The sequence below is a fragment of the Pteropus vampyrus genome, unplaced genomic scaffold, assembly GCF_000151845.1.
Source record: "Pteropus vampyrus isolate Shadow unplaced genomic scaffold, Pvam_2.0 Scaffold2279, whole genome shotgun sequence".
In the NCBI taxonomy this organism is placed as follows: domain Eukaryota; kingdom Metazoa; phylum Chordata; class Mammalia; order Chiroptera; family Pteropodidae; genus Pteropus; species Pteropus vampyrus.
In genome coordinates, this window is record NW_011891060.1 from 405113 (window position 1) to 421201 (window position 16089).

General features: G+C 43.1%; 1 protein-coding gene across 2 annotated transcripts; it reads left to right on the forward strand.

Annotated features, from left to right (window-relative positions):
• The first annotated feature begins 2 nt into the window (after nucleotides 1-2).
• SEC61A1 (Sec61 translocon alpha 1 subunit) lies at nucleotides 3-15524 on the forward strand. Of its 2 annotated transcripts, XM_011386512.2 has the most exons (13): nucleotides 6-149; nucleotides 387-454; nucleotides 2021-2226; nucleotides 3172-3237; nucleotides 3331-3409; nucleotides 4308-4439; nucleotides 6216-6325; nucleotides 6613-6766; nucleotides 10309-10469; nucleotides 11711-11908; nucleotides 12187-12378; nucleotides 12749-12825; nucleotides 13463-15524. In XM_011386512.2, exons 5-13 carry the CDS (start codon nucleotides 3349-3351, stop codon nucleotides 13647-13649), a joined length of 1272 nt encoding a protein of 423 aa, XP_011384814.1. In that variant the 5' UTR covers nucleotides 6-149; nucleotides 387-454; nucleotides 2021-2226; nucleotides 3172-3237; nucleotides 3331-3348; the 3' UTR covers nucleotides 13650-15524. The 2 variants fall into 2 exon arrangements, with proteins under 2 accessions (XP_011384813.1, XP_011384814.1); XM_011386511.2 differs by lacking the exon at nucleotides 2021-2226 and having other exon boundaries at nucleotides 3-149.
• The last annotated feature ends 565 nt before the right edge of the window (nucleotides 15525-16089 follow it).

A 16089-nucleotide genomic window follows, 5' to 3' on the forward strand; every position in this document is an offset into this window, starting at 1 on the left:
CGGGTGCTAGCACTGACGTGTCTCTCCGCCGAGCTTGCTGCGCCCCGGAGCAGGCTGGGACGCGGACAGCGTTACCTCACTTGGAGCGGAGCGGAGTCGAAGCGGCGTCGAAGCGGCACCCTGAGACAGAGCAGCCGCCGCCATGGCGAGTGAGTCCCTAAGGGCAGCTCTGTCTCCTCCGGGCTGGATCAGATCCCCCTTCCCCTCACCAGTCAGGGCAGGCGTCCGCCCGCCAGGCCTGTCCAGGTCCCAGGCCCTCCTCCGGGTCCCCGCGCGTCCCCTTGCTCGCCCCGCTTCCGTGCCCCAACACGTCCTCGGCAGAGGGCTTCCTCGGGTAGCGCAGAAGGTTTCTCAGAGCCTTAACTCTTCTTTTGTCTCTATTAAAGTCAAATTTCTGGAAGTCATCAAACCCTTCTGTGTCATCCTGCCGGAAATTCAGAAGCCGGAGAGAAAGGTAAGTTCCCCCAAATCGGCGTCAGAGAAGGCTTCGTGAAACTCTGAGCGCCTGAAGTTTACAGTACTATTAAAAATGGCTTCAACACACCAAAAGAACTCTCTCCCTTCTTTTCTGCATCGAGTGTAATTGTGTTTACTCTTGAGTTTTGTCGAAAGGTGACTTGGTTATGTGGCAATTTCCACCAAAATCATCGTGCTTGGAGTGTCTTTTGTGGCTGTTACCCCAGTGAACAAAGTCTTGGGTTTGCCCTGTCCCCAAATTGATCCTGGCAGTGAATGAGTAAGGCCTCCAAAGTCTCGGGATACTCAGGTTGAGTTCCCCTTCCCTCTTTACCTCCAACAGGAGCAGATCAGTTGAGGGTTTTTTTTGTAAGAGATACTCTTTGTAGCCAGATGCTAAAAAGAGCTAAGAGCAGTCACTTTATTCTGTACAAATGAGTTTCTATATTTTGTGTAGGCTGTCACATTAACTGAGTGAAGGCATTTTGTGAACCTTGCTTTTTACTGTGGGCACATTAAAACAGGGAAAAATAGAAATGTAGACTTATATTGAATCTTTGTCAGAATTTCCACTGTTACACGACTACAGGCCAAGATAGGAAGTGTTGCCAATGTAAGTGAAGCTATTAGATCATGAAGAAAAGTTTCATTGGGGTTTTTAAAGAGAATGAATAATAGTATATTTTTATAGTCAAGTTCTTTTCAGACTATTGTTCAGCATTCACATATGTGTATGTGTACTTGACATCAACACAGACACTTAGGTTCTTGGAGTCTCTTTTTTTTTTTTTTTTACTTCAAACTGATTTGTATACATTCCCTACATATGTACTGCCTTCTATGGGCTAATATGCAAAGCTCTTCCCATTCCCTACCCCCACCCCCAGCATAGTAGAAAGGGCATGGCTCTGGAGGCAGGCAAACCTCAGACCCACCCTTCACAGAGGCTCTTAATAGCTGTGTGATTTTGGCCTAGCTAACATGTGATGGAGCAGTGAAAATATATGCAGTGGCTTCAACAGGGAGTAACTCTGGAAGATGTGATGTCTGATGGTGGTTTTGAAAGAAGAATAGAAGTTTTCTTGAAGTAAGGGAAAGGAGTCCCAGGCATAAAGAATATATAATGTGCAAAAGCAAAGAAGACAAGCAGGTTGGAGGATGTTAGATATAGTTCATTATTAATAATGAACATAAAGAGTAAGTGGGGAGCAATAGGAGCCACACAGATTAAACAGTTGCTTTGGAAGTAGGGTAAAGGATTAGAGTGGTTTAGAGGCTTTTGCAGTAGAAAGTGAACTATGGGAGCAGGCTAGGAGATGATAGATTTAGGAGCTGTTTAAGGGGAAGAGCAGACAAGGCTGGATAAACAGCTTTTGATTTTTCGCTGCTGAATTTGCATCCAGGAGAGACTTAGTTATTAACAAATTAAGAATCCTGTAAAAATTGTCCATTCTTTTTTCCTATAAAGAATCACTTCAATACAAGTTTGTTATGTTACTGGTTAGCCTGAAGTGGTGTCGCCTTCCCATGGGCCTCCTAATTCCTTGGTGTGGTGCAATGACAGGTGGGAAGGGGAAGCATTCTCAAGAGGAAGAAGTTCTGTGAATTCACTCAACTTCACGTGGAGCATCTATACGTGGAATTCGCAGTCTTTGGTCGTGTTACTGTGGCCTAAAGTGGTAGACAGAGGACTACAACTTCTATTCCGACCAAAAAGCCAGGACTCTGGCTCAGTTCTTCCTTAGACACCTGTTCCCCTCAAATAAAAAGGTATTTTAAGAACATAGTTTTGTTCACTTAATACTGTCACTCAAAAGGCATTTCCACATCAAAATCTCCAGTCCACACAATAAATACTGTGTTTTTTAAGCCCTTTAAAGCCTTTCTTGCAGTGTAGGCAGCAAACTAAAGATACTCGGTTTTAGAGGTCGAAGACCCAGAAGAATTTCCACTCTACTGCTTAGTACCAGAGAGGCCTTGAACAGGGCTTCTAAACTTTCCCAATGATTCTTATTAGTCACCTGTAAAATGATTCTAAATTGTAACCTATCCTACTTAGATTCCCAAGGAGATGCAAAAAGTCTTAAATAACGTTATACAGACGCTACGTGTAGTTAGTGAGTAGGTTAAACTTGCAACTCTCCCTGCCCACCCCCCAGTATTGTTTATTACATAGAAAATACATTACGTATTAAACAATCACAAGTTCCAAATTAATTGACTCCAGAATAACAAGATTTGTCAGTTAGAAAACCCTTTTAAAGGAATGGTGATGGCTCAAACATTGTAAGGGCTTATCTGGGTTAGGAATCCCTTTCTATTGCAACATTCTTTGATCTTGAGTCTGATCTTAAACTTAATGCTAATGGTTAAAGAGCACACATTTTGAACTCAAACTCACTTCAGCTGTGGCATTTGGAACAAATTACTTAGCCTTTCTAAGACTCAGTTTTCTCACTGTAAAATAAAGATGATAATGCTATGTAGTGCAAGGATCAAATGAGAGATGAATATGAAGGTCTTTGCATACGTGCCTTGTACATAGAAGCATGCCATGCATGTAGCATGTACTGTTTTGGTACTCATGTTTGGTGCATGATTTCGAGTATTCAAGGCTACTTTTCTGGTGAACAGAGAAAGGGGTCTGATCTGAGTCTATTTCTGTTCATTTGTTTATGAAAATAAGTTGCCTTAATTCATTCTCCTTTTCTATAGATTCAGTTTAAGGAGAAAGTGCTGTGGACTGCTATCACCCTCTTTATTTTCTTGGTATGCTGCCAGGTAAGCCCAGCTTTTCTGTTCTAGTGTCGATGGTGGGTTCAGAGAAGGCTGGAGATAAGTGCACTGACTCCTTTTCTCTCTGCTTGTTTCTAGATCCCCCTGTTTGGTATTATGTCTTCAGATTCTGCCGATCCTTTCTATTGGATAAGAGTGATTCTAGCCTCTAACAGAGGTAGAACTCTGGCTCTCTGCACCTCTTTCTGTACAATGTGGGCTTGACTGACCTCCTTTAAATTACAGGCTTTGGCTTTATGTGGAGTTCAGAGAGTGTTTGGGAAGAATGTTAGTGTGCTGTGCTGAATAGCCTTAGTAAATGCCAAATTCAGCACCGAGGCATATCATACTCAGAATTGCATATGAATGCAGTACAAAACCTGTAATAACAAAATAAGTCTATGTTGTAGAGAATAAAACTAGAATGCTTTTTAAACAACATGATATTTCTACCTATCTTTTTTGTGTTTTGATCATCTTTAGAATATGTAATTTGTTTCTCAGCTGTATCTTTTTCATATCTATAGGTTACATATAATATGTCAAAAAATATGTAACTATTTTGTATACTCTAAGCAGTTACCTGGAGGGGGGGTGGATTTTGAATATTTATGTAAGTACTGCTTTTGATTAATTCATTTTTTAAAATATAGTTCAAATTAAGTTCCAAATCAGTTGGAAGTAGAAGTTTATCCACAAATACATACAGTTGTACAGACTTCCTTTTCAGACTTGAAATTTTTAAATGTTATTCTTTTTTATTAACTGATAGAATGACAAACCTTTCTTATCTCTGTGAAACCAGAATGAATCTGTTTATGGTGAATATAAAGGCAGCAATCTGTTTAAATGCAATGTGACTTCCAAAACAGAATAAGATGTTGCCTAGCAGACTGAAAAGAATGAATTATACTCTAATTATTGATATTTTGGGGTTATTCTCTAAATTAAATGCTGTTAGGACACTGAAGCACACTGGATTTATATAAGGAGTCAAATTTGGCTCATTCAATTTCTTATTAATGTGTTGTTATTCCAAGCTAATACAGACTGTGTTCTGCCTCCCCTGTCCTCAGGCACATTAATGGAACTCGGTATTTCTCCCATTGTCACCTCTGGCCTCATCATGCAGCTCTTGGCTGGCGCCAAAATAATTGAAGTTGGTGATACCCCAAAAGACCGAGCCCTTTTCAATGGAGCCCAAAAGTGTAAGTGAGATTTTGAATGATGTTCAAATGTCTATAATTGAGAATTTGAATTTGCTGTGAAGTTTGGGCATCAAAATAGTTTTTTCTTTGTTACGTGTAATCTCTTTGGCCCACCAGCCCTGCTAGTGCTCCGTGGCCTGTGTTAACAGGAAAGCACTACTATGAGAGCCATGGTGCAAGGCACTTGGATGGGCTGGACAGGGCAGGGGAAAGGATGTCCAGTGTCCCAGAGGCTGTATGATCAAGTGGAAGGAGCAGGGCTTGGAGGTCTCCCTTCCACCAGTCACATATCCTTACCACTTAGGAGGAGATGATGGTGTACCTCAGAGCTGTCTTAAGAATTCAGTGGAATAACATTTATAAAACATCTCTCGGTGCCTGGCACATATTAGATATTTGACAAGTGTTGTTTTTCCTCTGGGAGTTTAAAAGGATTCAACTTAGGAGAAAGGTGATCATCTCAGCCCAGCTCTACTATTTACTAGATCGGTGACTTAGGACAAAGTTAGATGACAGCTCTTATATCTCAGATTCTTCATCTGTAAAAATGGGGATAATAATATTTGCCTCATAGCAAGTAATGTCACTGGTAACAATGACCAGTCATCAAAATGACCCATGTTCAGCCTCTGAATGAACTGAAATATATTAATATTAGAAAATGATATTTACAGTTTGAAATATATTAATAATAGAAAATGATATTTACAGTTTGCTATCCAGCCATATTTTCTTTAACACCAGCTCCTATCAGAAATCTTACTAAGTAAGTTAAATAATTGAGTGGAAAAAACTAATCTCATTTAAACTTGTCAGTTTCAGACGCAAATCAGGATTTCAAAATATATACATGAATTACTTTTCAAAATCACAAGTCAGCTGTTTTTTCTTTGGTCTTGACAATTTTTAAAATTCTGCCTTAAGAATTCATTGTTTTTGAGCAGTTTTTTAAAAGTCAGATAGGGACTACATTTGATGGGCACTTTGAAGTGATGGCCGAGCTTGACAAACTAACCAGAAAAGCTGAACTTGAAGCCCAAACCCCTACTTAGAGATTCATCTAGTATTGTGGAACCAGTAAAAATGTGTCAATTCTATTGTGCCTAACAGTGAGGTACAACAATATAAGAAACCAAAGACAATCTAAAAATGGAAAGCTTCTATTAGGCCAAGAGAGCTTTGTGTCAGGAGAAATGGGACAAGTGACTAAATTGCTGGCATTGTGAAGTTTTCCGGTAAAGAAAACACATTACATGCCAATTGGAAAAGGATCACTTTATCCCAGTTAATCATCTGTGTTCTGGACTCAGACCTGGATGATGAACCTGTAGAGGTGGTCCAAGCACGTAGTTCAGCTCAGGAGCTCTTTAGAACCCAAGCAACCTGACCCAAATTTGAGTGCTGTGGATTGGTGACATCCCTAAATTGTGTACCTCAGGGTACTGTCTTCAGTAGATTTTGCTTCCTGATTTGCCTTCCACCAGAACCAGATTTGTCACGTTCCAGTGCTTTTCCTCCTCCTGTCACTATAAGGAAAGTGAATTTAGAAAAAGGTGAAATTAAGGCATTCCCCTGCTTCTGTTAACAGGCATTTAAGTTATTGTGTACTTTGATGATGTAACTGTTGGGTGTTTCTTGGACCAAGCTCCTTGGAGGCAGTGTCAGTATTCTTCATCTTTGTTCTTCCTGGTTCCAGGCACAGAGTAGGTGTTCGATACTGTTTCTTCTATGACTGTCTAATGTCCTACTTTGAGAAAGTTTTCTTTTGATTTCTAGTATTTGGAATGATCATTACCATTGGCCAGTCTATTGTGTATGTGATGACGGGAATGTATGGGGACCCTTCTGAAATGGGTGCTGGAATCTGCCTGTTAATCACCATTCAGGTAATTGTTAACATCTCCCCTCCCTTATACTTCCCAAATAACAAACCTGAACATGCATAAAAGAAACTGAGAAGGAGCCAAAGAGCTTGTGTTGGCCCTTCTGAGCTCACCACAGGAAGGCTCTGCTGTCCACTGCCTATTCAGCCTTCAGCATTTATACCAGAGAAGCCCCTTACTGAGGGAGGATAGAGCCATGCTCCTGGGGAGCAAGAATGTAGTCTGTTTGAGTTTCTCCACTTTTTAAAGTAGCAGTATCTTGATGTCACTTATTTTTTAAATTTTTACAGCTCTTTGTTGCTGGCTTAATTGTCCTACTTTTGGATGAACTTCTGCAAAAAGGGTATGGCCTGGGCTCTGGTATCTCCCTCTTCATTGCCACTAATATCTGTGAGACCATCGTATGGAAGGCATTCAGCCCCACCACTGTCAACACTGGCCGAGGTAAGGGCCCTTGGGCTTTCCTGGGGACAGGTCAGTAAAAAGCATATGTCATATGTAAAGCAAAAGATACAAGATCCCTGTTCCAAGGAAGAATCACCACCATTTTAGGTACATTACTTCTGATTTTTCTGTGTATATCTGAATAAATTTTTTAAACACAGACAGGCTTCTGCTTATACTGAGACATAGCTTGGATTTTTCCACATCAGAATATTTCATGGACATTTGCCAATGCCAGAATACAGAATCCTGCTTCATTTTTCCTAGCACAGCATGGACTTCATGGCAAGGATGAAGCAACTAACCAGTCTTCTGATTGACATTTAATTTGTTTCCAGTTTTGGTTCTTATTACAACAGAGAAACAGTGAACAGCCTCATAAGTTCATCTTTTATGTATTTTGGCAGTTGCTCTTGGTGAATATATTTCTAAAAATGAAATCACTGAACCAACGCAGTTGGTCATGCAAGAGGCAACTTTATGAAAGAGGCCTAAACTTAGAGTTCACCACTTGGCTGTTCCTATTAGTACATAAGTGGCTTTGGGCAATCTGTCTACCTCTGGGCCTTGGTTGCCAGGATAAAATGAGAAATAACATGAAATGGCATGATGTCAGGCCCATAGTAGCTGCCCATTAAATGTTAGTATTCTATACCCACAAAGAGTGCCAAGGACATCTTGTTACTGTGGATGTTTTTAATAATTTCTAAACAAAAGGAAATATGACTTATTAGGAAAGGTAATCAGCATTCATCACTAAATATGTTATTTACTTGTAAGAGTCCTGTGAGAAATAAATATTCATATAGAATTGAATGCTGGAAACTAGGTCCCTGGGCACATGAAGGTTCCATGTGCCCAAAAGATTACAAAGCAATGAGCATAGCTTGAAGAAGGGAATGTCAGAGAGAAGTGGGCAAGATAAGATTTGATTCCTCCCTGGGTACTTCTTGGAACTGTAGAAAATCCAAGGCAAATAGGGACACATGGGGACAGAAGGCAGGGCTTTTCAGGCATGAGTGTGAAAGGCAGGAGGATGAAGGATAGAAGTTCAGGGGTATGGCAAAACCATACTGTAACTGGCCTGGGTGACATCCTGAATTATGAGGAAGCGATACCAGAGTAGAGCGAAGCAGCCACCTTTCATTCGGGTCAGGCCCGTGAGGCAATAGGAAGCCAAGTCTGGAGGGAGGGATTCACCTCAGACTGGAATAGAAGATTGTGAATGCAACTTGGTAACTATTTAGTCTTCCACCTTTTTGACAAGCCAGCCTGTCACAAGGAAAGCATTGAGGGAGGGCATTAGGAGAAAAGAATGTAAGGGACAAGCAAAAGGGTATACTTTAAAGGGTGATGAAAATTGACAGCAAAGGTAGGTTGGTTTCTGGCTTTAAAGTAAAAGTGCCTTAATGTCAACTGGCAGTGTTTGAGAACTGGCTGGAGAGAGGGCGCCGCCAGGAAGGGTGATTCCACAGCCACGTGCATGTGGGCCAGTGAGTGAGGCTGCAAGACCGCCATGCTTGCTGAGGAGTGAAGGGAAAGGGGGAAGAGTAGGGTCACAAAGACTGGGCCCTGGAAAAGGGCAGAGATCACAAAAGTCACAAGGCTGAAGGAGAATGGCAGCTGCATCTAGAACTCTGCTGCGGCTTGGCTTGGTGACATGGAAATGCGCTGTTGACTGACACCCTTCGGGTCTGGGAGATTAAGCATTGCTGCTTCCCTGGGCAAGTGGGAACAGCCCAAAACAGGATTAGCAGGGACAGCACATAGCTACAAAATAGCTTTCCCCCCTTAAGTAACAGTAACACTTAGAAACCTCATTCGTTCCCAGATATTAGGTAGGTAGTGAATTTTAAAGAATAATTATGTTAAAAATTAGAAGAACTAAAGCCTAACCCTGGCACTAGCTTTCATTTAACAAATATTTATCATGTGCCTGTTAAGGGCCAGCCACTGTTGAAAGCATTAGAAATACAAAGTAAGTAAACTGTTATATGTATGTTAGGTGTTGCTGCAAATATGAAGGCGAATAACAAGGCAGAGAAAGAAGATGGGAATGCCAGGAGTGTTGTCACGGGATTAGTCTAGGTAATCGAAGTCCTGAAAAGGGGAGGGAGCCCTATGAGAATTTAGAGGGAACCAGGAGGTACAGAGAGCCCTGAGGTGGGAAGGTACCTGGTGTGTTAGAGATCAGTGTATGTGGCTGCAACAGAATGAACAAAGGGAAGAGTAGTCAACACTGAGATCACATAATGGAGTGTTGAGAGTGGGCAGAGTGTGAACAAGTTCCTTCTTCTCTGGTCACCCAGATGTCATCCTCTATGAAATAGCTTTAAGATCCTGGCTCTAGCTTTAAGATCCCTGAATTCTGCACATTGGTTTGACAAGCCAATGCTGTTACCTGACCAAAAGGAGGAAAGGATGGGAACTGAGGAAGCACTGGTAGGACAGAGCACTTCCACAGAAGCCCCATCCCAGAGACTTGAAAAGAAATCAGCAGTGATGCTGGTATCCAAATGGTCCAGAAAGAGTCAGAGGGAGAAGAAACAGGTGGTTCCACCATCAAGTGTTAGAAACTTGAGCGAAGTGCCATCCCAGGGCAGTACATAGTACACTTCATGGTACTGATGTAAGGACCCCACACCTGCCCGTAGACCACAACTCTGGATACAGTGCTGGCTCCCTCCATGAGGCCAGACTTTCTTTGTGGGACAGTCACACTGTCCTAGAACAGCAATGATTACACACTAGTATAGTGCTCCTATTTCTTACTTTTAGCTGGGAATTTTGGGGAGAGGGAGTGTGGAGGTGGGGTTTTAACTTCAGTAAATTTCTGGAAACTTACAAGACTTCTAGGTCTTACTAATGCCCCCATGCTCCCCAGCTTCCTCTCACTTTTCCCTCTGCTGCCTAATCCTCAAGTCAGGTACCTGTTCTTACTCTTAATTCCTTCAGACCCCCAGTAAACTGCTCTGCTTCCTGGTTGTGCTTGTCTGGCTCTCTTTAGCACCCTCTCATGGTGGGGTGTATACTCTGACTAGATTGGGATGTGTGGTGAGCATTCATGTTGTCCATTCTGCTTGATCATCATTGTAAGAAGTCGAGAAGTCAAGCCCTGCCTTGTCAGGGGCAGCCTGCACTTCAGAGCTAGGGTGCTCTGCTGCCTGGGGTTTACCTGGGAAGTGGCCTGAGCAGCTCTTGGCTTGCTCTCCAGTAGCAGACCCTTCTAGCTGGAGTTCAGCAGATCCTGCTTTTATGATTTTTTAATTGATCATCATTCCACACATCTGGTAGCCATTGACTCAACATGCCAGCGAAATGAGATAATTAAATCAAAAAGGTAGAATAGCCCATTTCTGCAGGTTGAAATTTCTACGGAAGAAGTAGAAATGAGGGATGAGAAAATGCCACTGTACTTTTATGGTTATAGGAGGAGTAGGCACTGTGAATTTTAAATTCAAAAAATTTAATTATTTCCCTCTCTCTTTTGGCCTCTAAAAAGCTGTTTGTTTTTTTACCACATGCGTCTCCTTCACCAACAGGTATGGAATTTGAAGGTGCCATTATTGCACTGTTTCATCTGTTGGCCACACGCACTGACAAAGTCCGAGCCCTTCGAGAGGCCTTCTACCGCCAGAACCTCCCCAACCTCATGAATCTGATTGCCACCATCTTTGTCTTTGCAGTGGTCATTTATTTCCAGGTGCGTCCAGACCCACCACAGGGAGCCCTGATGGGTCTGCATTTAAGTTTCAGAATGCCTTGGTGTGTGTGCCCCCACTCACACTCCAGGAGTGGTATATGTCATCGTATCGTATTGAAGTGGTGGGGTGGCATTTGAAAGGAGCAAGTTTCTTTGTAAGCTGGACAGGTGTGTTCCATTGAGTCATGGAGACTTGCCTGAAATAAACAAAACTAAGGCAGATGTAACATTTCTGAAATTATGCTCCTTCGGGTTGGGCCTATCATCAGATAGAGAAGATAGTTCTTTAAGTTCTTAGTTCAAGAGTAGTGAAAAGTCATCAAGCTCTAAAGCCTTGTTGCCGTCTTACCCAGAGTTTAGAGTATTTCTAGGTAGTATCATCATCTTGGAAAAGGCCCTTCCTTTTGAGCTCTTACCTTTCAAATTATTAGTCTGTGTCACTTCTGAATAAGAGACCTGAGCTACAAGTTGCTTTTCCATAGCCGATAAATCTTTGTATTTTTAATTCGGCCACTTTGTATTCTGATATTTGTTAAAGTGGAACAGCAGTGGAGAAACCAGTTACTGCTTGTGAAAAGGTATTTATACCAGCCAAGTGCTTTTCCTGAGGACCAGACAGATCTCTTCCTTCAGCTGAGACTTTAGATGGCTGAGTAATAATAAGCTAACTCTTTAAGGGCTTGCAGGTATTTGTGGTTAGATCATTAAAAAATTATTTTAAATTCTTTGTATTCTGAGTCTGTTCTAGGTACTGGGAGTTTGTAAAAATAATATAAAAGAAAACCTTTCTATTTTCCAAGAGTTTCAGAGGGAGAGGCTTTATTCATAAAAAGCTTAGCTTTTCTGTTGGTGATTTAAAACATCGTAAAAGGTTGCTCTGGGGTGTGAGGTGGAGGCCATGATGGCTTTGCCTTGGGGTGACTAAAAGCACAGGAGAGGTCACCACCAAAGAGAACCACTATTAGGACTTAACTTGTGTATGTGCCCTTCAAGATCTTCTGTATATTCCACATTGATACAAATATAACATGGTAGACTTTGTTTTTTTGGCAAAAACAGGACTGTTGCACTGTGCTGAGTTTTGGTGCATTTTTAAGCCTGTCTTTCTGGGAACCCTCTGTTCATGTCCTCCTGAGTGCAGTAGTGGGTCAGAAAGGAACATGACAATCCCCTGCTGGGCTGTGTCCATGTGGAGGCTGGAACAAGGCAGTGAGCGTACTCTGCTCTGTTTGGCTTCTCAGGGCTTCCGAGTGGACCTGCCCATCAAGTCGGCCCGTTACCGAGGCCAATATAACACCTACCCTATCAAGCTCTTCTACACCTCCAACATCCCCATCATCCTGCAGTCTGCCCTGGTGTCCAACCTGTATGTCATCTCTCAGATGTTGTCAGCCCGCTTCAGTGGCAACCTGCTGGTCAGTCTGCTGGGCACCTGGTCTGTAAGTATGGCCGCTTAAAGAAATCAGTTTTAATGCTGCAACTAGTTGCAGTGGTGTGCATCCATGTGTCTTGTTCGTGACCAAACATTTTACCCAAAGATATTTTCTAATTGTGCCTTTTACAAATTCAGCATGTTAAATTTTCTCTTCAGCAAGAACACTGCACTGTGGACACTTGAGCAAAATTGTATTCCTTTTCATCTACTCAGAACTACTTTTGTCCTGATGCTAAGGTATAATGAAACAGCACTCACAGGCTCTCTGTGTATTTGTCCCAGGATACGTCTTCCGGGGGTCCAGCACGTGCTTATCCAGTTGGTGGCCTTTGCTATTACCTGTCCCCTCCAGAATCATTTGGCTCCGTGTTAGAAGACCCTGTCCATGCTGTTGTGTATATAGTGTTTATGCTGGGCTCATGCGCATTCTTCTCCAAAACGTGGATTGAGGTCTCAGGCTCCTCTGCCAAAGATGTAAGTATAAGTTATAATTTAATTAAACCAGGAAACAGTAGCTGTCACCTGTCACCAGTATAAGGGGTCTCAGCTTGTCACTTCTTCCTCAGAAAGTGGTCTGTGAACATACACAGCCGCTTCTTCATTAGGAGCTTTTCTGTTGATGGAGTCCAACCATAAATTAGTGCTCACCTGGGGAGCTGGAGCCAAACTAAAACTAGACTTCTTTCCATGTGACTTCTTTGCAGCAGTTTTAAAATTATCTATACAAATATTGGTAGAGTGCTAAAGAAGGAAACCTGTGAGTATTCAGTGCCACTATGAAATGTCTACTTGGTTTTCAGTATCAAGCTTAAAATTGAACATAATTTCTTCGGGCATCACATAGGTTGCAAAGCAGTTGAAGGAGCAGCAGATGGTAATGAGGGGCCACCGAGAGACTTCCATGGTCCATGAACTCAATCGGTGAGTGCTGGCCCTAGGTCCCAGTGGTTTCCTTACATTTGTGGTTTTCTTACACATCAAGCATCCTGATAGGGCTTAGGGATTTCTGGTTCATTAAATTTTATCCTTAGTTACAAGATAGAAAAGGCTCCTGTATCCACAAAAAAATGAGCATTACAAATTTCAGATTGTTTTCCAATCCCTAGCAGAGATTGTTCATTCTCTTAATAAGACTTCTTTGAAGCCTCTAGGTTTACAGTATACTATTCAGGAGAAATATAATGCAAGCCACATATGAAATTTAAAATTTTCTTGTAGTCACATTAAAAAAGTAAAAATTTATAATGTAAGAAAAATCTTGAGATATTTTATAATCTTCAAAATCTCCTGTGCCATTTTAATATCTCAACTTGAACTGATCACATTTTACTAGCCACGTGTGGCTTGTGCAACCACTTACTGAATAGGAGCCCGAGTCTAGACCATTAAGGTATGTAAGTAAGTGAAGTTTCAAGAAGATAGCAGAGCGACCTCTAAAAGAGTTAGGTTCTTAAATCAGAGGTAAGCATGTCAGACTGCCTGGCCCTGCAGTTAGGGGCGGGCCAGGCTAGAACAAGCTACATGGTGGCATGTTGCTGACCCATCTCTCATTCCCCAGGTACATCCCCACTGCCGCTGCCTTCGGGGGACTGTGCATCGGGGCCCTCTCCGTTCTGGCTGACTTCCTGGGTGCCATTGGTTCTGGAACCGGGATCCTGCTCGCGGTCACAATTATCTACCAGTACTTTGAAATCTTTGTAAAGGAGCAGAGTGAGGTTGGCAGTATGGGGGCCCTTCTGTTCTGAGCCATGTCTCTCTTGGACCAGGAAGAGGAGGCGTGCTCTGGAATTGCTGAGGAAGGGGAAACAACAAATCCATCATGGGGTGCTGCTGTGGCATATGGACTTTTGTTTAACCTTTTTTTTTTTTTTAATTTCATATTCTGTCATTCCACTTTGTAAAGTGCTAGAAATTTCTGATTTGAAATTTTGCTTTTTTATTCTGAAATTGGCGAAAGAACTGTAGAAGTGAGGTTTTGTCCAGCTGATGACCAGAGCTTGGGAGGATAAATGACTCCCCATGTGTCCATGTAACTTTTGTTTTAACCTTTGCACCTTCTCAGTGCCATAGGCAGCTGCAGTGGTCCCAGCTGTTCCCCTAGAAGGGAACATTTTGTTGGTTAAAAGCACAAACATCGTTGAAAGGACTTTGTTTCAATATGCCAACAGGACATGAGGCTGGAAAGCAGACTATGTGTTTTCTGATGGATATGGGTGACTTACTAGCATGTCCCCTCATGGTCAGGGGTAGGAACATCTGCTTAAAACTTGTTCTCTGGAAGACAATTTAAAACTACTTTTAAAAGTAGTTTTTTAGGACAGAGCTGCTTTCAAAAGAGAGGGATGAATTTCCCAGCAGACATTCTTGGGCCATCCCTTCCTTCTTCTGCATGCGAGGTTGGGATTTCAGTTTTATAAAGTTGCGCCTGGCTGAGCTAGATCAATGTTGTGCAGAGGGCCCCTGAAATGATGACTGTGCAGTTCTTCCAGTTGTCATTGGACTTGGCCCCCCATGGTCTCCTCACTCCCCACTCACCCCTACCAAGGGGAGGCACTGTGGCAGGCACTCAGACATGGAAAGACAGCAACTTACTTGGTGTTCACAGATCACCATCACCCTTTAGACTGAACACTTCCCACTTGTGTTTTTAGAACTCTTTCATTGTGCTTAGGACCAAATGCAAGTAAGATAAATGACAAGATGCATCGATCTCCAAGCTTTACCAGAAGAGAAGGGCAGAGGCCCAAGATCTGTGATGCTGCCCGGGTCAGAGAGCTTGTGTTTTTGGTACGTTGCTCCAATGTTTGCTATAGAAAGACTCATAATTATGTGTAAAGTAAGTTTTTTTCACAGTTACAGGTGATCTAGATCTTAGGAATTGGAACCTTTTCTAAGGCCTCTAGGAAGGTCCCTCTTAGGGGACAGGCACCCAGCAGTACTTGGCAGCAGGAACAACAGGCACTGCAAGCCTAAGGGCTTCTTGCTGGAGAACACCCCAGTTCTAAGAAGGGCGCACTAGGGGTAAGTGCAGCCATGTAGAGAGACATCCCACCAGCAGCAGGCACACAGCTGCCTCTGAAACACAGAGCCATGGTCACAATTCAGTAGAGGAGGCAAGCTTGACACCTGAGTCAGGAGGACTTCTAGGAGTCCTCACTAGCAGTGCTAACAGAAAACAAACTGACCAAGGGACAAGAAGCAACTTGCTTAAAACCACCGGCAAGTCAGCCACAGAACCAAGAGGGTCCCAGTGGGTCTTCAACCCCCAGTCCAGGGTGTACCACCATACCACACGTGGCCTTGTCAGACCCAGTCCTGAGCAGAGACCTAATGCCTCCCCCCAACCTGGTCTGCTTGGCTGCACCAGTAGGAATGCTGCAGCCTCTGGCAGGCAGGGCAGCAGTCCCCAGGCTCAGGGGCTGTGCATTGGAGGGTGCTGGGCCCTGCCTGCAATCTGTAACCAACAGTGGGGCCCCACAAGGCTCTGGCTCCTGCTCTGTGGTTATTGACCATGGTGGGTAGGGGCTGACCCCAGCTTCCAGGGACTGTCACTGTGGATGCCAAAATGGCATAACTGAGATAAGGTGAAAAAGTGACAAATAAAGCCAACTTTTTACAAACCGTTTGGTCATGTTCTTTTGATTTTAAATTCCCTTTCATTCCCAAGAAGGCCAGTGAGAGAAGATTCCTGAGACTGGTCAGGTCCTGATTTTTCACAGGGTGCCCAAGGTCTCCCCTAGGTAGAAATTCCTCAGGCATTTTTGCCTGGAAAACATTTCTCGTGGTAGTGCAACCACATGCTCAGGTTTTTTGGTAATGTGAAACACAGGTGATTGAGCAGAAGGCCCAGTGCTAGGCTGGTGTGCAGGCTGCTTGAACCTCTCCCAGGACTGTGGGAGTAGACTTAACTGTCTGTCCTGTAAGGTACAGTGTATTCCTGGCAGGAGTCCACACCTCCTGGCCCTTCCAGTCCAAGTCAAGGGGTTGCTCTTGCCCTTGGCTATAACAACAGACATCAGTACACACCCAGTCACTGATCATGAGGTTGGCCTTAGCCAAACCTATAAGTAAGCCAGAAGGGTCTCTACCTTGGACCACAGGATCACGTGGATGGCAGTGGTACATATGGTGGGTGGCTGCTCCCTAGAATGTGCCATGCAAAAAAGTCTTCCAACACTTTCCACT

What these genes read in the sequence shown, in the direction of transcription:
- SEC61A1 (XM_011386511.2), top strand. An exon ending in TTCAGAAGCCGGAGAGAAAG is followed by an intron (nt 455 to 3,171) that starts GTAAGTTCCCCC and finishes CCTTTTCTATAG; the next exon opens with ATTCAGTTTAAGGAGAAAGT. An exon ending in GTCTGCTGGGCACCTGGTCT is followed by an intron (nt 11,909 to 12,186) that starts GTAAGTATGGCC and finishes TATTTGTCCCAG; the next exon opens with GATACGTCTTCCGGGGGTCC.